Source organism: Monodon monoceros, unplaced genomic scaffold, assembly GCF_005190385.1.
Source record: "Monodon monoceros isolate NGI ecotype Baffin Bay Population unplaced genomic scaffold, NGI_Narwhal_1 Super_Scaffold_18, whole genome shotgun sequence".
NCBI lineage: Eukaryota > Metazoa > Chordata > Mammalia > Artiodactyla > Monodontidae > Monodon > Monodon monoceros.
This window is the reverse complement of record NW_021703774.1, coordinates 72,841,335-72,865,522: the sequence shown is the minus strand read 5'-3', so window position 1 is coordinate 72,865,522 and position 24,188 is coordinate 72,841,335. Positions and strand designations below refer to the sequence as shown.

At 43.1% G+C, this 24,188-nt stretch overlaps 1 protein-coding gene across 4 annotated transcripts in view; it reads left to right on the top strand.

Moving 5' to 3' along the window:
• Positions 1–24,188, top strand: part of PIP5K1A (phosphatidylinositol-4-phosphate 5-kinase type 1 alpha) — a 42,294-nt gene that overhangs the window by 9,037 nt on the left and 9,069 nt on the right. For all 4 annotated transcript variants that reach the window (XR_003794396.1, XM_029228173.1, XM_029228171.1 and 1 more), the window contains exons 2-8: positions 7,341–7,372; positions 9,268–9,348; positions 13,157–13,287; positions 13,724–13,841; positions 14,018–14,170; positions 20,430–20,729; positions 23,352–23,557. Coding sequence is in view for 3 of the 4 variants with exons in the window: in XM_029228173.1 (XP_029084006.1) it covers positions 7,341–7,372; positions 9,268–9,348; positions 13,157–13,287; positions 13,724–13,841; positions 14,018–14,170; positions 20,430–20,729; positions 23,352–23,557 (1,021 nt within the window). In the remaining variant the exon portion in view is untranslated. The remainder of the gene's footprint in view (positions 1–7,340; positions 7,373–9,267; positions 9,349–13,156; positions 13,288–13,723; positions 13,842–14,017; positions 14,171–20,429; positions 20,730–23,351; positions 23,558–24,188) is intronic.

The following is a 24,188-nucleotide window of genomic DNA, read 5'->3' as shown; positions in this document are numbered from 1 at the left end:
CCTGGAATTTTTCTGCCTGAGCTTCTCCTTCTGTCTCTTTTTTTGACATTTACCTAGAACTGCAGAAAATCATCTAACATTTTCCAGTATGGTACTGGGGGTCATCAGGTCAGGTCCTGTTAATAATTTTAAACTTTAGCATTGTTGTGTGTTTTTTGTTTTTTTAATGTGCTTATTCTGCTGTTAAGCAGGTAGAACCCCAGAAGTAAGTGATAATTTTCTGTTTTTCCTCATTTAGGTTTCAACTTTCTGTGCTGTGGGGTCAACCGTAAGAGAGGTAGAACTGATGTGTATTTGTGCTGAAGAAGCATGAGTCCTTGTAGTTACTAGCAGCCAACTCCTCTTCCCCATAACAATTGCAGACTTTTTTTTAGTAGTAGTGCATGGCCTTCTGAGAAGGCTGTGGATGTCTTGCAAGCATTATTTCACTTTAGCTCCCATTTCCCTCTGTCCTCTCCAAAAAAGATGCTGTCTTAACACAGAAACTTCTTTTCTCACAGTTCCACAGTATGAAATGAATCCGTTTAGTATCTTTTGTCTCCCTCGAAGTCTTCCCATAACTCCATTTCCTTTTGTTTCAGTAAATGAGTCTCTTTTTCTTTTCCCTTTCTGTTGTACCTCTTATTTCCCCTGACACTTCCCATCCTGTAGATGGGGTTTCATAATTCACAATGATAGTAGTAATAATTGCTAGTATTTATAGAGCATTTATTACATGTTAGGTGCTATACAGGACTTATTTAATTCTCATAACAACCCTATGAAATACATGTTATTATATGTCCATTTTATGGATGAGGTAACCAAGGCCTAGAGCATTTTAACCAACTTGTCCAAAGTTACCTAATTAGTAAATGGTAGATCTAGTATTCAAATCTAGCCAACCTAGGTGTTCTGATTTCAGAGCCCACATTCCTACCCACTGTACCTTATTGCTCTCTCAGTAATCTGAAAGGCTGTTTGTGAACTAACTTGACTTTAAACCAGATTAAATATTTGTTGTTCAACAAAAGAATAGTGCAGAAGGGAACTTCCCCTTCTGACTTTAGCTGTCCTAAAAAAGCAACAAAATTCTGAGCTCCTCCATGCATAATATGTGGAGTTATTGATCATACTTTAAGAAAATATTTTAGAAGTTAATGTGGATTTTTGCCAAGGATTGGTGACTGATTCTGCAGTCAATTCTAAGATCACTGAAACAGGAGTGCCCATCAGATGCCCTCTTTTTGTCGTTGCAAATTCAATGATCGTAACCCTTATGCTTTTAATCAGAGCAAGACATGGTTCCACTTACACCAAAAAGAAAACTCCAATCTGAGATGAATTAAAAACTTTTTCTCTCTCTCTCTGCTAAAGTTGTTCATGTCTTATTACAAAGACAAAAAGGTACTTTCTACTGCTAGTGAGGACCTTAACATCTGTGAAACTGCTCTTTCAAGTATCAGACTTGAAAGATAGCTTCTGCTCCTCTAGAATACTGGCATTGTCTGATTCAGAACAAGGATAATCTCACTAAAAGAAATGAAAGATACTTTCCTACTGTTTTTGCCAGTGACATTGATGACTGTTGCTGGAGGAACAGAGTGTTGTTATTCATTTCATTGAGAGGAACTGAAGGAGGAGGTCTCTGCTCTTAATCCTCTTATCAGTGAAAATGGAAGGGAAGGGAATACCTCAAGGGAAGAAAATATATGTTCATGTTGTCCATTAGCAATTCTGAGATTTATTTAGTTTGTAAAAGTATTCTAGTTCCCTTGGTTTCTTGTCTTACCTAGACTCCAAGTGGCCAGGAAATTGTAAACAAAAGATAGCTTAGAAGAAAGAGAGTTGAACTGGGGCTTAGGAATATGGATTCCAGTTCTGGCTCTGTCACCGCCTTTGCTCTGTGATTTTGAGCACAACCCTTATGCTCTGTACTTTTACTTATAAATAAGATTAGATTAAAATCTCAAAGGCCCTTGCTGAATGATTTTTTTCTTAATATAAATTGTTATTGATTTGTTTGCTTGAAAATGGGCAAGTAGTTTCATATGTGGCTGGAGGAACTAAGTTCTCAACTTGTTCTATTTAAAAATCAACTTTCATTTAATGTCTATAAATTTCAGCCAGATTGAACCTGCTCTGGTCAGAATTTTTAAAAAATTCTCAAAGTGAGTACACCCTTGCTCCTCTAGGTCTTTTATTAATATTTTTGGTGAACAACAAGCCAGTCTTTTTTTAGTAAATATGTAATTGAGTACAGTTTTGTACCTTGATCCTTGGTAATGTTCTCTAGGTCTTTTACATTTCCATCTTTCTGCAGAGGAACTAGGGCTTGAAATCACCATGGTTGGCTCTATATCATCTATTGAGCCACTCAGAATTAAGTTATTTGAACCATTATTTTTCTGATGCAGCCTATTTGTCATGGCTTTATTTTTTGCTTCCAGTAGAGCAACATTAGCTGGTTGTTTAGAATGCTTCTTGGTCTAGGGCCTGTTAATAAGTAGGAGTTACATAGTCATGAAGGAAACAAACTATGGAAACGTTTTTCCCTGAGGAAGAGGAAATTTAACATTGGAACTCTGCCCTATACTCAGTTTCCCCACCCAAAAAGAGGATGATACATATGGATCGTGGATATGGGGATTATAAGATGATAGTATATACTTATCAGAGATCATTTTTCACACAGATGCTAGAAAACAAACTTCCTGTTGAATAACATTCTAGTCCTATCCATAAGGATGAATCTCGTTCTCCTTAAACATTGGCTGGATGGCATTGCTAAGCCGGGTGTTGCCTTGCTGAGTTGATATTCTTTTCTTTTCTCTCTTTTTTCCCCTCACTTCTCCTCCCCCCTCCGTCCACCTCCCCCCTCTTCCTCTGTTTCTGCTCCTCCTCTTCCTTCTGAAGAGAAAGCTTGTTTATGAGATGAACAGGTACAGTGCTGGTGACTCTTCAGTCTCAGTAGGCACTTTCTCATTGGCAGAGCCTTGGGCCAAATGGTCAAGCCTTAGCAGATGGTACCTGGTTCCCTGAAATATCACTCTGCTCTTCATTGGGTTTCTTCTGGACCAAGCTGGGTGTTACAGCAACATTGATAAAATTCTCCAGATATTTTTCTATTCCTGTCCATTCTTCTTTGGGAGGTTGGAGCTCTGACCTGTGCCCTAGGGGCAAAACTTCAGACAAGAAAGAGAGTAAGTCTTGGGTCCCAATTCTCTTCCCTGTGTTACTTGTTCTGATTATTATTTAGACCCCAGTATCCATCCAACTGCTTCAGCTATAGTGTTCTTGGGATTAATCCAAGCTTTGCAGTTGCAGATAGCTAAGTAGTTGGCACCATATTCCACTGAGTGAAGTCCTCCCACCCTCATTCTGGGTACTTTGTAAGGGTGTAGCAGCCCTAGAGCTATGTGTTTTTGTGATAAAACTAGGAAAGGTAGCAAAGTAGAACTTTTTAGGGAGTAAGAAAGCCCCAGACCGGGCTTCCCTGATGGCGCAGTGGTTGAGAGTCCGCCTGCCGATGCAGCAGACGCAGGTTCGTGCCCCGGTCCGGGAAGATCCCACATGCCGTGGAGCGGCTGGGCCTGTGAGCCATGGCCACTGAGGCTGTGCGTCCGGAGCCTGTGCTCCGCAACGGGAGAGGCCCGCGTACCGCAAAAAAGAAAAAGAAAAAGAAAGCCCCAGACCTACTCTCTGCCTTGAAAATCACTTACCTGCTTTTTTTTCTCCATTGTTTAACTTGGTCCATTGACTCCTTGCATGCAGAAGAGGTTGTGTTCTAGGAGAGACTGTCAGCCTAGGACTGGATGTTGGCTCTTGGTTCTGCCAGCTCCCTCCAAACCCCTTCCTCTGGGGTAAAAGAGGAAGGGATAAGCCAGGTACTGACCAAGAAGTCCAGAATCAGTGTTGTCTTCTCAACTGAAAGCATACTGATTTCCTTATTGAGACTTACTAATTCTACAGTTGCCTGTACACTTGCACAAGGTTATGTTGGGGGGGAGGTGGAGGCTGAGGGTTTGGGGAGGAGCCAAGAACTTTGAGGTGCTAATTAGAATTTCATATAGGTCTAGGTAATTGAACATTAAACCTTCCTGGGGGCCCAGCTTTACTCTTGCATTAGAAATCACATATGGGCGCAGCGGCACAGTGGTTAAGAATCTGCCCACCAGTGCAGGGGACACGTGTTCTATCCCTGGTCCAGGAAGATCCCACATGCTGTGGAGCAACTAAGCCTGTGTGCCACAACTGCTGTGCCTGTGCACTAGAGCCCGCAAGCTACAACTACTGAGCCTGTGTGCCACAACTGCTGAAGCCTGCGTGCCTAGAGCCTGTGCTCTGCAACACGGGAAGCCACCACAAAGAGAAGCATGTACACCACGACGAAGAGTAGCCCCTGCTCGCTGCAATGAGAGAAAGCCTGCACGCAGTAACGAAGACCCAACACAGCCTAAATAAATAAAATAGATTTTTAAAAAATTAAAAAAAAAGAAACCCTCTTGCACCGTCTGTGGTCTCTTTAAAAAAAAAAAATTCACATATGACAACATATTTGTATAGCACGTCGCAGTCCATGAAGTACTTTGATTTAGTTTATCCTTTTTTGGGCTGTGTTGGGTGGGCCTTAGTTGTGGCACACAGGATCTTTCATTGCAGCGCGCGGGCTTCTCTCTAGTTGTGACACCCTAGCTCCAGAGCGTGCGGGCTCAGTAGTCGCAGCACACGGGCTTAGTTGCCCCACGGCATGTGGGATCTTAGTTCCTTGACCAGGGATTGAACCAGCATCCCTGCATTGCAAGACGGATTCTTTTTTTTTTCAATGCGGTACGCGGGCCTCTCACAGTTGTGGCCTCTCCCGTTGCGGAGCACAGGCTCAGCGGCCATGGCTCACGGGCCCAGCAGCTCCGCGGCATGTGGGATCTTCCCGGACCGGGGCACGAACCTGCGTCCGCTGCATCGGCAGGCGGACTCTCAACCACTGCGCCACCAGGGAAGCCCTGCAAGACGGATTCTTAACCACTGGACTACCAGGGAAGTCCCTGATTTAGTTTGTCTTATCTAATCTTTACATAAACCTTCTAATATGGTTCCTCTTTTCTTAGTTAAATATAGAGAACAGTTTACCTGATGTAACAGGGATTTGAACCCAGGTCTTCTGATTTTTAAATAGCTCAGTATGTTGGCTCTTGTCTAAAAGGTTTTAAGTCAGTAACAGTTTTATCATAAATCTGACTCGTCCTGGCCTATTGTTCCTTGGAAGCTTTAGCTTAGGGTTCCAGTTCTAAAATGGTCTTTCACCTACCTGAACTTGACCTGACTGAAGATGAAGCATCCTGCAAAAAGCATAGATTATTGGGCTCTGCTGTTTTTCTAATTTTCTGGGCCATTTTATGCAGCACATCTTCCTAACAGCTAGATGACATTTCCCTTACCTCCTTTTTTGGGAAGAGGAATGAAAACCATCTGTTCCCCGTAGTTTTGCTACTCTGACTCACTATGGGGAAGGAAATTTGCTGCTCTGCTTATTGGTACCAGAAATGCTTAGTCTGTGGCCTTTGTACTACTAAGGTCTACCACAATCTCTTCTCTGAGCCCAGCTATATTCTGAAATTCTTAGGGCCCTTGATCGTTGGTCTTAAACAATAGTAATTAGAACTTTACCTGATTGCCCTTAAGCCCATCTTGTCTCTGCTGCTGTTTTACCATTAAACCTTATATATGGACCAGAACTGGGGTCTTCCTATTCAGGTATTATATTATTGAGGATTCGTCTGAATTGGATTCTTCTTTTTAATTCTCTTTAATATGGCTAATCTTTATTCATTTTGAATTCTTTAGAACTACATCAAAGTAATATATCAGTAGTCTTTGAAGAAAAAAGGCCAACATTCTTCAATATGAAGGGGAGAAAGTTCTGTCTCCCTGTTTCCAATGTGATCATGGATGAAAGTTATAGGGATCGCAGACCCTTAAGAATTGATTTAACCTTTTAGAGTATTTTTCTATAGATAATGGTCTTTTAGTCACTTTCTAAACATATTCTTGAAATCTTTTTCTACATTTAAGTGGATAAAAGTCATAATATTGATGAGATTTAACTACACACTTATCTTACACATCTCCACTGATTATATATTTACTAAGTACACACCAACAAATTCCTGTTGCTTTTACAGCAGAAATCAAGATGAGGATGGAAGGATGTAGAGTCAGGTTCTGCCTGCACTCTGTGCTCTTCCATTTTTTTGACATTGCATTTTCCCATCCATAGCCTCCTCATCTCCATAGATCAACTCTTTTTTTTTTAAATTGAAGAATAGTTGATTTATAATAATATATTAGTTTTAGATGTACAATGTAGTTATTCAGTATTTTTACAGATAATACTCCGTTTAAAGCTATTACACAATAATGGCTATATTTCACTGTGCTGTACAATATATCCTTGTTGCTTATTTATTTTATACACAGTAGTTTGTGTCTCTTAATCCCCTACCCCTAGCTTGTCCCTCCCCCCTTTTCCCTCCCCACTGGTAACCACTAGTTTTCTCTCTCTGTGAGTCTGTTTCTGTTTTGTTATATACATTGATCTGTTTTATTTTTTAGATTTCACATATAAGTGATAACATAGAGTATTTGTTTTTCTCTGACTTATTTCACTAAGCATAATAACCTCTAGAGACATCCACGTTGTTGCAAATGGCAGAATTTCATTCTTTTCTATGACTGAGTAATATTCCATTTGCATAAATATGTATATGTATACACACACATACACAGACACACCACAGCTTCTTTATCCATTCTTCTGTTGATGGACACTTAGGTGGCTTCCATATCTTGGCTACTGTAAATAAAGCTTCCATAGACCAACTCTTTACCTTTTTTCTGAAATAATTAGTAGAAGTGTAAAGCACCATAGATATGCTCTAAGAGTACCTACCCTTTTAGCTCTACAGGAAAAATTATTAATCAAGCCCAGGTTGTCCAATAAGTCTTGGTATCTCTTATGCCCTTTCTCTTTCAGCCATGGTATCAAATGAGACCCTCTGGCTCTGATGGTTAAATGTATCAAGAACAGATATATTTCCTAGAGAAAATATGAACACTTGTGTAAGAAAAAGGACTAGAATGAGAACGGACTATGCATAAGGGCTCTGAGTATGGAGAAGGAAAAAGAAGGGACGTTTAAAATCCCTATCCAAAAGGATCTGTTATCAATGAGCAAGAGGCAGGAGCTCATTGTCAGGTTTACTGTGACTCAAATCCTGATTGTTTCAGTGGGCTTGATAGAGATCGTTTTGAGTGTGTGTATATACTTATGGTTGTGTTTGTTTATTTTATTTTTTTCACAGCATCTGGAATCAAGAGACCCATGGCATCTGAGGTGAGTTTTATATTGATACAGTGGTTCTAAAACCTTCATTCTGGGATAGAAGGATACTTGTTTATAACATCCTTATTTTCCCCCTACTTGGGTCTTGGAATCTAGATAGGGTTCTCACATCTCTTTGGTAGGCTAGTAATTATACAACTCTACTTTTGTCACAGTTTATTATGAATATTAATAATAGCTCAGATTTATTGAACTTTTTTTTAATGTTTTAAATTTACTTATTTATTTATTTTTGGATCTATTGGGTCTTCGTTGCTGTGCGCAGGCTCTCTCTAGTTGCAGCGAGTGGGGGCTACTCCTTGCTGCAGTGCGTGGGCTTCTCAGTGTGGTGGCCTCTTCCGTCACAGAGCACGGGCTCCAGGCGTGGGGGCCTCAGCAGTTGCAGCATGCAGGCTCAGCAGTTGTGGCTCACGGGCTCCAGAGGGCAGGCTCAGCAGTTGTGGCGCACGGGCCCAGTTGTTCCGCGGCACGCAGGATCTTCCTGGACCAGGGCTTGAACCCTGCATTGGCAGGCGGACTCCCAACCACTGCGCCACCAGGGAAGACCCTGAGCCTTTTTTTAATGTACCAAAGAGTAAATAAGGTACCTAAGTGCTCTTTATAGGTATTCTTATTTAATCCTGCAAAGAGCCTCTATGAGTGTAGGTACTGTTGTTATCCATGTTTTATAGATGAAAAAGTGAAGTTTAGAGGTTCTATAGCTTGCCCAAGGTCCTGTAATTAATAAGGTTAGGATTCAAAGCTAGTCTGACACTAAAGCTCATTCTCTTGTTTTGCTGTTAATACCTCCTGACTGCGTAGCTTCAGTGAATGTGGCGAACTTCTTTTAACCGTACTGAAGCTGTTGATATTCTAAGTTTTTCTCTTGTGCAGAGTATCTTGTATTTGCTTAATTTTCTTCCCACAGAGTATTTCCCATTCCTCTTTTTACTTCTTGCATCTCTCCTGGGTTTTGTGACGGGACCTCAGAGTGCAGACCATTTTGGCGTAGGATTTTAGGCTTTTTTCTCAGAACATCTTCCAAGATCTGTCAGGTTATATACTGAGGGTTTTCTGGCACTAAGGGTCTTAGCAAGAAGAGTAGAACTTAAATATCAGGCCCTAAGATGGTAACATGCTATTTTCAGTAGTCTTTTTGCCTTCTGGCTTGTTAACTTGAGTATCGACATCGTGAAGAATACCTTCATGTCTGTTGTGCTGGCATCTTGGCTGTGGAGAATAGCCTTCTAGCCTCTGCTCCACTGGTTTTACTTCTTCCTTTTTTCAGAGGCTGTGATGTATGTGAGTAGAAAACAAAGCCATACCACGTTCTCAGGAATCTCTTTGAGGCACTGAGGCCCTTATCTTAGAGGACTCATCTTATTGCCACAGCCTCTTAATACTTGGGCTCGCAGTACTTGCATTTGCCAGTGGCTAGATCATTTCTGCTGGTGAATTCAGTTTGAGCAAATAGTGTTCAGGTTGGGTTGAATATTAGAGGGGTAGTAGTTTCTGAAAGAAAGCTGGGTCTGTGGAGCTCTACTTCTCTCTTCCTTTTGTAAACTGAGGGTCTTTCCTTTTTTCTGGGGCTGCTATTGCTTACTTCCCCTGTTTCTCCTTTTCTTTAATGATAATCATTTTAATTTTCTATGTCATCTTTCTGAGTACCAAAGGTGAAATATGTGTCCTTTGGAGTTTTCTTTGTGTTCTTTTAGTCAGTTTAGTTCTTTGGGGAGCAACACTATAGCTGTGTGTTTGCATGGGAGGGATCTTCTGAAGATTTTATAAAACGTTCTTAACCTAAAAAGGGTGTGTTGCATGTTTTGTTTTTTTTGATTTACTATCGTGGTAGCTGTTTGGTGTGTTACATGGGAATCATGTACTAATCTTGACTCTTCTTATTCTAGGTGCCTTATGCCTCTAGCATGCCCATGAAGAAAATAGGCCACCGAGGTGTTGATTCCTCAGGAGAGACAACATATAAAAAGGTGTGTCTGGGTGAAACCCATTCATCTTACTCCAGGAAGGGATAGTTCTGTCTCCCTGATATTATTCTCCACATTCCATCCCATTTCTTGATACGCTAAACCTTTGCACAATAGCCATAATACAACTTGAACTTTTTTATTTTTTATAAATTTAATTATTTTATTTTTATTTATTTTTGGCTGCGTTGGGTCTTCGTTGCTGTGCGCGGGCTTTCCCTAGTTGCGGCGAGCGGGGGCCACTCTTCCGCTGTGGCGCGTGGGCCTCTCACTGCGGTGGCCTCTCCTGCTGTGGAGCATGGGCTCCAGGCGCATGGGCCCCAGCAGTTGTGGTGCGCGGCTCAGTAGCTGTAGCTCGCGGCTCCAGAGCGCAGGCTTGGTAGCTGTGGCACATGGGCACAGTTGCTCTGCGGCATGTGGGATCCTTCCGGACCAGGGCTCGAACCCGTGTCCCCTGCATTGGCAGGTGGATTCCCAACCACTGTGCCACCAGGGAAGCCCCGCAACTTGAACTTTAGAATTTACTTTACAAAGGGTAAATTATTTCCCGTCTGTATATATGGGTTTTGTTTTGTTTTATAAATTTATTTATTTTATCTTTGGCTGCGTTGGCTCTTCATTGCTGCACACAGGCTTTCTCTAGTTGTGGCGAGTGGGAGCTACTCTTCGTTGCGGTGCGCAGGCTTCTTATTGCGGTGGTTTCTCTAGTTGCAGAACATGGGCTTTAGACGCATGGGCTTCAGTAGTTGTGGCACACAGGCTCAGTAGTTGTGGCTCATGGGCTCTAGAGCACAGGCTCAGTAGTTGTGGCACGGGCTTAGTTGCTCGGCAGCATGTGGGATCTTCCCGGACCAGGGCTCGAACCCGTGTCCCCTGCATTGGCAGGCAGATTCTTAACCACTGTGCCACCAGGGAAGCCCTGTATATGTGTTTTTCGTTTTGTTTGTTTTCATTTTTGTTTTTGGCTGCATTGGGTCTTTGTTGCTGCTCGCCAGCTTTCTCTAGTTGCAGCGAGCAGGGGGCTACTCTTCATTGCGGTGCATGGACTTCTCATTGTGGTGGCTTCTCTTGTTGCGGAGCATGGGCTCTAGGTGCACAGGCTTCAGTAGTTGTGGCACGTGGGCTCAGTAGTTGTGGCACACAGGCTTAGTTGCTCTGTGGCATGTGGGGTCTTCCTGGACCAGGGATGGAACCTGTGTATCCTGCATTGGCAGGCGGATTCTTAACCACTGTGCCACCAAGGAAGTCCTTGTATATGTGTTTAAATGAGAATGTTCTTAATGAACAAATCTGGTGTTGGATGCTTTTTCACTGAGCTGAAGAAATTGTGTTTTCCTGTTAGATATACACATGTAATAAGCCCCCAAGGCCATTCTTACCTAGCTTTAGGGAACCATGTTTCTTGTGCTGGATGTACATAAAGTGAAGGCTGGATCGCATTCAGCTTGGTGATACAGAGATAGACAGCAGGTCAAGAATTATTCTTTGTGTGTATGTTTTGTTTTATTTTGTTTTTTGTCTGTGCTGGGTCTTAGTTGTGGCATGCTGAGTCTTCATTGCGGCATGCGGGATCTTTAGTTGCAGCATGTGGGTTTCTTAGTTGCGGCATGCAGACTCTTAGTTGTGGCAGGTGGACTCTTAATTGTGACATGTGGGCTCTTAGTTGTGGCGTGCAGGCTCTTAGTTGCGGCATGTGGACTCTCGGTTGTGGCATGCATGCGGGATCTAGTTCCCCGCCCAGGGATCGAACCTGGGCCCCCTGCATTGGGAGCATGGAATCTTACCCACTGGACCACCAGGGAAGTCCATGGGTTTTGTTTTTTTAAGATTGTAGTTTCAGTTGGTGAATAGGGCCTAGAATACCTGATTTTGAGCTAGAGATATCAAATGGATTGGAAAGATAGTAGTAATAGCCAAGAAGAGAAAATTGAACTGGTGAAGGGAAAACAGGAGAGAAGCATCCTGGAGTGACCCAATTCCCCAGTTCTGGACTAATTGGAGATGCTTAGGTTTCCTGGGGTACAGTGTTCAACCTCCTATTTGGCATCTATACCTTGTCTGGCCCATGTAAATTTTTCTTGTGTTTGTTCTCTGTCTTTATTGTATTGTCCGAAGTGATAGAGGTGGACTGACTCATTCTCAGTCAGGGACCTGACTCTCCCTGGGAATGGACTCTGAGGCCCATGTCAATTAAACAGACATTTACTGAGCTCTTTATGTGCTGAACACTGAGACAAAAAGATGAGTTTCTAGTCTAATTGGAGAGGCAAGCACTTAAAAAATTTGTTATAATTCTATTTATTTTTTTAAAATATTCTTACTTAAAAATTCTTTTTTAAGTGTTAAACTTTTTTTGGCCGTGTTTGGTCTTCGTTGCTGTGCATGGGCTTTCTCTAGCTGTGGCAAGCAGGGGCTACTCTTCGTTGCAGTATGCAGGCTTCTCACTGCAGTGGCTCCTCTTGTTGCAGAGCACAGGCTCGAGGCGTGTGGGCTTCAGTAGTTGTGGTGCGCGGGCTCAGTAGTTGTGGTGCACGGGCTTAGTTGCTTCGTGGCATGTGAGATCTTCTTGGACCAGGGCTCAAACCCGTGTCCCCTGCATTGGCAGGTGGATTCTCAACCAATGTGCCACCAGGGAAATCCCTATTCTTATTTTTAAAAATATTTATTTATTTGGCTGCATTGGGTGTTAGCTGTGGCACATGGTATCTTTCGTTGTGGTGTGCAGGCGCTTCGTTGTGGCTCACGGGCTTCTCTCTAATTGTGGCACATGGGCTTCAGAGCGCATGGGCTTAGTTGCCCCATGGCATGTGGGATCTTAGTTCCACAACCAGGGCTCGAACCCGCATCCCTCGCACTGGGAGGCAGATTTTTAACCACTGGACCACCAGGGAAGTTCCTAGTTATAATTTTAATGCCCAATGAGGACTAGGTAGAATATTGATACAAGTAATATTTGGTGAGGGTTGGGGGGATAAGGGAAATCACTTAGAACAAAACTGTCCAATAGAACTTTCTGCAGTGATTGAAATGTGCTATATCTGTGTTATCCAGTGTGGTACCCACTAATCATACCTGAATGTGGCTAGTAAGACTGAAGAAATGATTTTTAAATTAAATTAACTTTAACTTAAAATTAAATAGCCGAGTGTAGCTAGTAGCTACTATATTGGACAGCACAGAACTAGATAATACGACATTTTCCCATGACATTGAAATCCTGGATTGTAAGAGTGGGGCTCTTATATTTGTGTTTTGACCACAGTATGATAATTTTAAATCTAAATAGTTCTCTCAGAAATAATTTGAATCTTTCAGGCTTTCTTCTTCAGTCAGGAGCTTTTTTTGCCACTCAGTTGTCCTTGGAACGCCAGTCAGCCCTTGCCTTAGAGAACTGAACTTCAGTAGCTAGGCAGTGAATCAGAGTATCAGTTAATTTTAGTTACATTCTGTATCAGATGAATAAAATGTTTGGAGGACTCCATATACTCTGGGGGCAGGAACCTTTGGAGTGAGACCTAGGATTGTTCTCTCAGTACAACGTATCTTCCAGATATAGATGTGGATAGGAGGGAACACCTTGTTTAGAGAGTCCCCACTTTGCTATTCTGTATCTTCATGCTCTTCCAATCTTTGCAGGCTTAACTGCCATGTAGAGTGTGGGGATGGGGAAACTGGATTGCCCCAGTTTAGTCTGAACTACTAGATAGGCATTTACTCTCCTGTGTTCCTTCTGGTTCTTCTCTCCTGAGTTTTTATTGCTATGATCAGATTTAATACTAGAAACTTTCCCCTTGTTTCTCTTGTTTCTTAGACAACCTCGTCAGCTTTAAAAGGTGCCATCCAGTTAGGCATTACTCACACTGTGGGGAGCCTGAGTACCAAACCAGAGCGGGATGTCCTCATGCAAGACTTCTATGTGGTGGAGAGTATCTTCTTCCCGAGGTACAGAGGTTAATGTGCAGGGGAATGTCCTAGAAAATGTGGCTTTTTTATATCATCATCAGGGCATTTTAGGGTTCATGTCTAATTTAGGCATGCATCCAAACCTTAACCTGATTTTAATCAGGGTGATATGGGGACTGGAGAATTTGAAGAGCACATGCTCTCCTTTGGATGTTTCCATGAGCCTCCGGCCTGTGGACTGAGCCCTAAAAAAACAATTTAGTGCATCGGGAGGAGGTAATATGATTCCCTGTGCCCATGTCTTAATCCCCATGTTGTGCCTTGTCCCATTATGTAACTGACTCATCCAGTCCCTTTGGTTCTCTCAGGAGGGATGTATTGACCTGCCTCTGGGTGACTGAGTGTCTTTCCAGGGTGTGGACTCCCTAAATTACGGGGACTGGTAAGTTATGGCTTCTTCTGTTCAACCCCACAGTGAAGGGAGCAACCTGACTCCTGCTCATCACTACAATGACTTTCGGTTCAAGACCTATGCACCTGTTGCCTTCCGCTACTTTCGGGAGTTATTTGGTATCCGCCCTGATGATTACTTGGTAAGCTTCCAGATTTCAGGACCCTGGGACTCCAGTATCAGAGGGATACTTCCAAAGGAAGACCCTCTCTCCACACTCTTGCTCTAGTTTTTCTTTAGAATTGCATCTGTAGTTGATTTCTGGTTGGGCATGCCCTTGTATCTCTGAACCTCTTGCTCTCTTTTCTCTGGGCCCAGTACTCCCTCTGCAATGAGCCGCTGATTGAACTCTGCAACTCTGGGGCTAGTGGTTCCCTCTTCTATGTGTCCAGCGATGATGAATTCATCATTAAAACAGTCCAACACAAAGAGGCGGAGTTTCTGCAGAAGCTGCTTCCAGGATACTACATGGTGAGAGGACCAGGAGCACTGGCTGCCTGAGCTGCCCACTCCACTCCAGGACAAGGCTGGGGAGGCTGCCATCAGGGGGACAAAACAATGTCAGCCCTTCTGTCGTAGGAATGTAGTTCATCTTTGTGCTTTTCCCATCTCTTTTGTCTCTCTATGGCTAAAGGAGGTTTTGTTTATCTGTCCTATTTTAAGTGTTCTTAGCTTAGACCCTGCTACCCAATGACAAGATTCAATGATGATTAAAAAAAAACTTTTTTATTGGAGTATAGTTGATTTACAGTGTTTTGTTTCTGCTGTACAGCAAGCAAAGTGAGTCAGTTATACATGCACATATATCCACTTTTTTTAGATTCTATTCCCATATTACAGAGTATTGAATAGAGTTCCCTGTGCTATTCAGTAGGTTCTTATTAATTATGCGTTCTGTGTATAGTACTGTGTGTATGTCAATCCCAGTTTCCCAGTTTACCCCCTGCCTTTTCCCCCCAGTAACCACAAGTGTGTTTTCTACATCAGTGACTCAACTTCTGTTTTGTAAATAGGTTCATGTGTACCATTTTTAAAATTCCACATATAAGTGATAATATATGATATTTATTTTTCTCTTTCTGACTTACTTTCACTCAGTATGACAATCTCTAGGTCCATCCATGTCGCTGCAAATGGCATTATTTCATTCTTTTTTATGGCTGAGTAATATTCCATTGTATATATGTACCACATCTTTATCCATTCATCTGTTGATGGACATTTAGGTTGCTTCCATGTCCTGGCTGTTGTAAATAGGGCTGCAAAGAACACTGAACAGGAGTGGAATCGCTGGATCATATGGTAGCTCTAGTTTTAGTTTTTTTAAGGAATCTCCATGCTGTTCTCCATAGTGGCTGTACATTCCCACCAACAGTGTAGGAGGGTTCCCTTTTCTTCACACCCTCTCCAGCATTTATTGTTTGTAGATTTTTTTTTTTTTTTTTTGCGGTACTCGGGCCTCTCACTGTTTTGGCCTCTCCCAATGCGGAGCATAGGCTCCGGATGCGCAGGCTCAGCAGCCATGGCTCATGGGCCCAGCTGCTCCATGGCATGTGGGATCTTCGTGGACCGGGGCACGAACCCGTGTCCCCTGCATCGGCAGGCGGACTCGCAACCACTGCGCCACCAGGGAAGCCCGTTTCTAGATTTTTTGATGATGGCCATTCTGACCAGTGTGAGGTGATACCTCATTGTAGTTTTGATTTGCATTTCTCTAACAATTAGTGATGTTGAGCATCTTTTCATGTGCTTTTTTGGCCATCTGTATATCTTCTTTGGAGAAATGTCTATTTATATCTTCTACCTTTTTTTTTTTAACATCTTTATTGGAGTATAATTGCTTTACAATGGTGTGCTAGCTTCTGCTTTATAACAAAGTGAATCAGTTATACATATACATATGTTCCCATATCTCTTCCCGCTTGCGTCTCCCTCCCTCCCACCCTCCCTATCCCACCCCTCTAGGTGGTCACAAAGCACTGAGCTGATCTCCCTGTGCTATGCGGCTGCTTCCCAGTAGCTATCTATCTTACGTTTGGTAGTGTATATATGTCCATGCCTCTCGCTTGCTTTGTCACAGCTTACCCTTCCCCCTCCCCATATCCTCAAGTCCATTCTCTAGTAGGTCTGTGTCTTTATTCCTGTCTTACCCCTAGGTTCTTCATGACATTTTTTTTTTCTTAAATTCCATATATATGTGTTAGCATACGGTATTTGTCTTTCTCTTTCTGACTTACTTCACTCTGTATGACAGACTCTAGGTCTATCCACCTCATTACAAATAGCTCAATTTCGTTTCTTTTTATGGCTGAGTAATATTCCATTGTATATATGTGCCACATCTTCTTTAATATTCATCTGTCTATGGACACTTAGGTTGTTTCCATGGCCTGGCTATTGTAAATAGAGCTGCAATGAACATTGTGGTACATGACTCTTTTTGAATTATTGCTATAAACTTCCCTCTTAGAACTGCTTTTGCTGCATCCCGTAGATTTTGAGTCGTTGTGTCTCCATTGTCATTTGTTTCTAGGTATTTTTTAATTTCCTCTTTGATTTCTTCAGTGATCACTTCGTTATTAAGTAGTGTATTGTTTAGCCTCCATGTGTTTGTATTTTTTACAGATCTTTTCCTGTAATTGATATCTAGTCTCATAGCCTTGTGGTTGGAAAAGATACTTGATACAATTTCAATTTTCTTAAATGTACCAAGGCTTGATTTGTGACCCAAGATATGATCTATCCTGGAGAATGTTCCATGAGCACTTGAGAAAAATGTGTATTCTGTTGTTTTTGGATGGAATGTCGTATAAATATCAGTTAAGTCCATCTTGTTTAACGTATCATTTAAAGCTTGTGTTTCCTTATTTATTTTCATTTTGGATGATCTGTCCATTGGTGAAAGTGGGGTGTTAAAGTCCCCTACTATGAATGTGTTACTGTCGATTTCCCCTTTTATGGCTGTTAGTATTTGCCTTATGTATTGAGGTGCTCCTGTGTTGGGTGCATAAATATTTACAATTGTTATATCTTCTTCTTGGATCGATCCCTTGATCATTATGTAGTGTCCTTCTTTGTCTCTTCTAATAGTCTTTATTTTAAAGTCTATTTTGTCTGTTATGAGAATTGCTACTCCAGCTTTCTTTTGGTTTCCATTTGCATGAAATACCTTTTTCCATCCCCTTACTTTCAGTCTGTATGTGTCTCTAGGTCTGAAGTGGGTCTCTTGTAGACAGAAAATATATGTGTCTTGTTTTTGTATCCATTCAGCCAATCTGTGTCTTTTGGTGGGAGCATTTAGTCCATTTACATTTAAGGTAATTATCGATATGTATGTTCCCATTCCCATTTTCTTAATTGTTTTGGGTTCGTTATTGTAGGTCTTTTCCTTCTTTTGTGTTTCTTGCCTAGAGAAGTTCCTTTAGCAGTTGTTGTAGAGCTGGTTTGGTGGTGCTGAACTCTCTCAGCTTTTGCTTGTCTGTAAAGGTTTTAATTTCTCCATCAAATCTGAATGAGATCCTTGCTGGGTAGAGTAATCTTGGTTGCAGGTTTTTCTCCTTCAACACTTTAAATATGTCCTGCCAGTCCCTTCTGGCTTGCAGAGTTTCTGCTGAAAGATCAGCTGTTAACCTTATGGGGATTCCCTTGTGTGTTATTTGTTGTTTTTCCCTTGCTGCTTTTAATATGCTTTCTTTGTATTTAATTTTTGACAGTTTGATTAATATGTGTCTTGGCGTATTTCTCCTTGGATTTATCCTGTATGGGACTCTCTGTGCTTCCTGGACTTGATTAACTATTTCCTTTCCCATATTAGGGAAGTTTTCAACTATAATCTCTTCAAATATTTTCTCAGTCCCTTTCTTTTTCTCTTCTTCTTCTGGAACCCCTATAATTCGAATGTTGGTGCGTTTAATGTTGTCCCAGAGGTCTCTGAGACTGTCCTCAGTTCTTTTCATTCTTTTTTCTTTATTCTGCTCTGCATTAGTTATTTCCACTATTTTATCTTCCAGGTCACTTATCCGTTCTTCTGCCTCAGTTATTCTGCTATTGATCCCATCTAGAGTATTTTTCATTTCATTTATTGTGTTGTTCATCATTGTTTGTTTCATCTTTAGATCTTCTAGGTCCTTGTTAACTGTTTCTTGCATTTTGTCTATTCTATTTCCAAGATTTTGGATCATCTTTACTATCATTATTCTGAATTCTTTTTCAGGTAGACTGCGTATTTCCTCTTCATTTGTTAGGTCTGGTGGGTTTTTATCTTGCTCCTTCATCTGCTGTGTGTTTTTCTGTCTTCTCATTTTGCTTATCTTACTGTGTTTGGGGTCTCCTTTTTGCAGGCTGAAGGTTCGTAGTTCCTGTTGTTTTTAGTGTCTCTCCTCAGTGGCTAAGGTTGGTTCAGGGGGGGTTGTGTGGGCTTCCTGGTGGAGGGGACTAGTGCCTGTGTTCTGGTGGATGAGGCTGGATCTTGTCTTTCTGGTGGGCAGGTCCACGTCTGGTGGTGTGTTTTGGGGTGTCTGTAGACTTACTATGATTTTGGGCAGCTTCTCTGCTAATGGGTGGGGTTGTGTTTCTGTCTTGCTAGTTGTTTGGCATAGGATGTCCAGCACTGTAGCTTGCTGGTCGTTGCGTGAAGCTGGGTGCTGGCATTGAGATGGAGATCTCTGGGAGATTTTCGCCATTTGGTATTATATGCAGCTGGGAGGCCTCTTGTGTACCAGTGTCCTGAAGTTGGCTCTCCCACCTCAGAGGCACAGCACTAACTCCTGGCTGCAGCACCAGGAGGCTTTCATCCACACGGCTCCTTAATTTGGGATGATTCGTTGTCTATTCATGTATTCCACAGATGCAGGGTACATCAAGTTGAGTGTGGAGCTTTAATCCGCTGCTTCTGAGGCTGCTGGGAGAGATTTCCCTTTCTCTTCTTTATCTCACAGCTCCCAGGGGCTCAGCTTTGGATTTGGCCCCGCCTCTGTGTGTAGGTCTCCGGAGGGCGTCTCTTTTTTGCTCAGACAGGACGGGGTTAAAGGAGCTGCTGATTCAGGGGCTCTGGCTCACTCAGGCCGGGGGGAGGGAGGGGCACGGAGTGCAGGGCGAGCCTGCGGTGGCAGAGGCCGGCGTGACGTTGCACCAGCCTGAGGCGCGCCGTGCGTTCTCCCGGGGGAGTTGTCCCTGGATCCCGGGACCCTGGTAGTGGCTGGCTGCACAGGCTCCCCCGTAAGGAGGGTGTGGATAGTGACCTGTGCTCGCACACAGGCTTCTTGGTGGCGGCAGCAGCAGCCTTAGCGTCTCATGCCTGTCTTTGGGGTCCGCGCTTTTAGCTGTGGCTCGCGCCCATCTCTGGAGCTCCTTTTTTTTTTTTTTTTTTTTTTTTGGAGCTCCTTTAAGCAGCGTTCTTAATCCCCTCTCCTCGCGCACCAGGAAACAAAAGAGGGAAGAAAAAGTCTCTTGCCTCTTCGGCAGGTCCAGACTTCCCCGGACTGCCTCCCGGCTAGCTGTGGCGCACTAACCCCCTGCAGGCTGTGTTCACGCTGCCAACCCCAGTCCTCTCCCGGCGCTCTGACCGAAGCCCGAGCCTCAACTCCCAGCCCTGTCCGCCCCGGCGGGTGAGCAGACAAGTCTCTTGGGCTGGTGAGTACTGGTCGGCACCGATCCTCTGTGCGGGAATCTCTCCCTGCTTTGCCCTCCGCATCCCTGTTGCTGTGCTCTCCTCCGTGGCTCTGAAGCTTTCCCCCTCCGCCACCCGCAGTCTCCACCCGCGAAGGGGCTTCCTAGTGTGTGGAAACCTTTCCTCCTTCACAGCTCCCTCCCACTGGTGCCGGTCCCATCCCTATTCTTTTGTCTCTGTTTATTCTTTTTTCTTTTGCCCTACCCAGGTATGTGGGGGGTTTCTTGCCTTTTGGGAGGTCTGCGGTCTTCTGCCAGCGTTCAGTATGTGTTCTGTAGGAGTTGTTCCACATGTAGATGTATTTCTGGTGTATCTGTGGGGAGGAGGGTGATCTCCGCGTCTTACTCTTCCGCCATCTTAGAAAGAAGTCCCCATTTTTTGATTGGGGTTTTTTTTTTTTCTGATATTGAGCTGCATGAACTGTTTGTATATTTTAGAGAAAAATCATTTGTCGGTCACTTGATTTGCAAATATTTTCTCCCATTTTTTGGGCTTTCTCTTCATTTTGTTGATGGTTTCCTTTGCTGTGCAAAAACTTCTAAGTTTAATTAGGTCCCATTTGTTTATTTTTGTTTTTATTCAATGATGATTCTGCTTTCCATTCTTAGTCCAGCTCCTAGAGTAGAGTATGAGGTTGGTTACTTCCCTTGATAATACTGTATTTTTTCTTACTCTGACTGATACCTCTTGGAGGTTCTGGAGAAGTTAGGGAACTCTCCTTTGCCTCCTTTCATACTCACAAGAATATACTATACAGAAGGCTAAGCATTAAGTCTTTTTCAGTGCTGTCTTCTCTTAAACCTCTGAAGGAATATGTTCATCATATGTTTAGTATCCTGACTGCTTACTGTATTGTAGGCCTTCCACTCGGCTTGGTGGTGATCTCATTATTGAGATAGATACATTGGGAAATTTTAAACAAATGTAATGTGGGCTTATGGGCAGATTGTATGTGAATCCCATGTAACAGACAAAGGAAGGGGGGTGACAGCTTTTGCCCTTGAGTTTTATTGAAAATCAGCTACCTTGCTCTTCTACTTCTTTTTACTTTCTTGTCCTCAGAACCTCAACCAGAACCCTCGGACTTTGCTGCCTAAGTTCTATGGACTGTACTGTGTGCAGGCAGGTGGTAAGAACATTCGAATTGTGGTGATGAACAATCTCTTACCACGCTCAGTCAAGATGCATATCAAATATGACCTCAAGGGCTCAACCTACAAAAGGCGGGCTTCCCAAAAAGAGCGAGAGAAACCTCTCCCCACCCTTAAAGACTTGGACTTCTTACAAGACATCCCTGATGGTCTCTTTTTGGATGCTGATATGTACAATGCTCTGTGCAAGACCCTGCAGCGCGACTGTTTGGTGAGTTTGTCACATTTCCTTCTCTCTCAGGCACCAGAAATCTCAATCTGTAAAACAGCTTGGTCATTCTTAGGCATCTAATCTGTGGGAGATGGGACTCTGTTCCTTAGCTCCATCTGTGCCAGACTTCATTTAAAATAACTTTTATATTAGATCCTTTATGCCTTTACATTTTTACTTTCTCCCCGTTTGTCTAACTCCCCTCCTGTCTTTTTTTTCTCTACCTGCTACCTGTCCTGGGCCTCATAAGCATACATTCTGCTTATTTTCATACCAGCACCATCATGGCTCAGTTTTTGATCCTGTCTGCCAAATTCAAATTTATATCTTAGAAGCTGAGTGCTGCTGAAAAAAATCACACAACTGTGTATACTGGCATCTCTACAGATTTATGATATCCACCCCTTACCTGGGCCCTCAGTATTCCTCATCAATCCATTTCCTGTTCCTCCCAGAGATTGCACATGATTGGCACTCTCTTCAAACAGTTTTCTGACTCTCATCCCCCCAGCCTTGTTTCTCAACAAACTACCTCAACTTTCTATTCTGTACCATCCCTTTGTCCTGCCCCCATCATCACTTTATAAATGGATCTACACTTAACCATCCTTAATCTATATTTTCTTCCCAACTTGGTCGATTATTCCAGGTCAGTCCCTTTTGTGACCTAGATCCATTTCCTCCTGTTTCTCTAGGATCCTGCTTCATCACTTACTTCCTTTCCCACCTCTGGCTTCAGCCTCAACTGACTATTTTCTATCTATATACAAACAAGTTTATCTCTTTTTCATTTTAAGATTAAGAGAATGTTTTTCAATGTCTTCATTTAACGATGCCTCCATTTCTCTTTTCCCTTTCTCTTCTCCTATTCCTGCCTCAACCCACCGTGTCCTGGCTTTTGCTCTCACCACTTCAATTGAACTGCTCTCTCCAATGACCACCTAGATGCCAAATAGAGAGTACTTCTCAGTCCTTCCTTGAATTTTCTGCAGTGTTTGACAGTTGATTGATTCCACTTTCTTTTTTTTTTGTTTTTTTTGCGATACGCGGGCCTCTCACTGCTGTGGCCTCTCCCGTTGCGGAGCACAGGCTCCGGATGCACAGGCTCAGCGGCCATGGCTCACGGGCCCAGCCGCTCCGCGGCATGTGGGATCTTCCCGGACCGGGGCACGAACCCGTGTCCCCTGCGTCGGCAGGTGGACTCTCAACCACTGCACCACCAGAGAAGCCCTGATTCCACTTTCTTAACATCTGTTGGTTTTTGTGACATCTTTCCCTACTGATATTTCCACCTTTTTTTTTTTTTTTTTTTGGCAAACTGCTTTTGTAGGATTGTCATCTTCTATTCAGTCCATGATGTTATCCATCCTTGCCTTTCTTTGCTTACTCTGCATCTGCTTCCAGGATAATGCCTATTTTAGTTTGGCTCTTTTGGTTGTGAGGACTGGAGACTTGGTGGAGCAGAGAGGTTTTTCATACCACACATAAGAATCAGTCCTGGGCTTCCCTGGTGGCGCAGTGGTTGAGAGTCCGCCTGCCAATGCAAGGGACACGGGTTTGTGCCCCGGTCTGGGAGGATCCCACATGCCGCGGAGCGGCTGGGCCCGTTAGCCATGGCCTCTGGGCCTGTGCGTCGGAGCCTGTGCTCCACGGCAGGAGAGGCCAAGAATCAGTCCTGAACTCTCTTTATCCCTTACTCTATCCACCTACCAAAACCCCCAAAGTGAGCTGCTGGAACTGGTGGAAATATACAAGGTTGAGAACTGTAGGAGACAATCCAGGCTCCTTAATATGACACATCAGGCCTGTCATTGTCTTGCCCCTACCATCCTCTCTCACGTGCCAAACACCTAGCCTTTGCATTTTATGTTCTAGCAACACCAAATTATACCTCCCTGCACGTAGCCTGCTGTTTTATGCTTCCAGGCCTTGGCATTCTTCTTTCCTTCCTTTATTTACTTGCATTTATTTTCTCTCTAATCGATCCCTCATAAACCTATTTATGTACGTCTCTGTAGTATTCCTCAATCATGTATGCACTTCCATTGTTACACATAGTAGACTGTATTGTATTTATTTTTACATTAGTTTCCCTTTCTAAATTATAATATCCACGAGGACAGAAGCTCTCTTACGTATCTTTGTATCCACATAAGCAGGCACAGTGCCTACAGATGGTAAGGATTCAGCAAATAATGAACTGAAGTGAAGCTGGCCATATAAGGACCTGCCACAGATCTGCTCTGTCACAAAGTTTACTTTTACCAGACCCTCCTTGTGGATTTTTTAGAGCTCAAATATGTGTTTCTTCTTTCATTGAGAATATAATGCTCTTTTCATGAAGAGATACAAAGAAAGAACAAACAAAGAGGATCTTGTGGGCTAGGCCGTGGCCTAATTTGTATGTACTCTGGTGAAGGAAAGCTGAAGGGGTATCAGTGAAGGGTGACCAGAGGAGGTCAATGTACTGTTCTCCAAGGAGTAGGAGGAGCAAAGGCTGATCCTGTGGTTATAGCTCTGGAGGTTCGCTATCCAAAACAGTTAGATCAGGAAAGCTGTGAGATCCTGAAAAAAGATTCTCATACCTCCCAAGGCTCAGATCATGTTTTTTCCTTCCATTAGGTGCTGCAGAGCTTCAAGATAATGGACTATAGCCTCCTGGTGTCAATCCATAACATAGATTATGCACAACGAGAGCCTTTAGGCAATGAAGCACAATATTCAGCTGACACTCGCAGACCAGCCCCCCAAAAGGCTCTCTATTCCACAGCCATGGAATCTATCCAGGGCGAGGCTCGACGAGGTGGCACCATGGAGACTGAGGACCAGTGAGTGGACTCGGGCGCTGGGAAGGAGTGCATAGGCTCAGAGCACTTTTTCTTGAGGGAGGGACGCAGCTTCTGAGGAGGAGTAGCCTTTATTCAGTAGTTAAGTCAATAGCTTTAATGCTTACAGAACTATAGGATGAGCTTTCCTAAGAATGTAAAAGGAAAGGAAGATGTCTTAAATTTGGGATTTGTACATCTGGGAAGGAGAACTAATTAAGAGACTTTTTTTTTTGGAATTTAAAAAATTTATTTATTTATTTTAAAACAAACATATAATTTCTTTTTTTTGTTTTTTTATTTTTATTTTTATTTATTTTTTATTTTTGGTTGCACCAAGTCTCAGTTGTGGCAGGCAGGCTCCTGAGTTGCAGCTTGATGGCTCCTTAGTTGTGGTTCACTGGCTCCTTTAGTTGCAGCACGTGTGCTCCTTAGTTGCGGCTGGTGGGCTCCTTAGTTTTGGCATGCAAACTCTTAGTTGAGGCATGCATGTGGGATCTCGTTCCCTGACCAGGGATCGAACCCACGTCCTCTGCATTGGAAGGCAGATTCTTAACCACTGTGCCACCAGGGAAGTCCCGAGACTTTTTTTTTTTTAAATTTTTGGCTGCGTTTGGTCTTCGTTGCTGCGTGC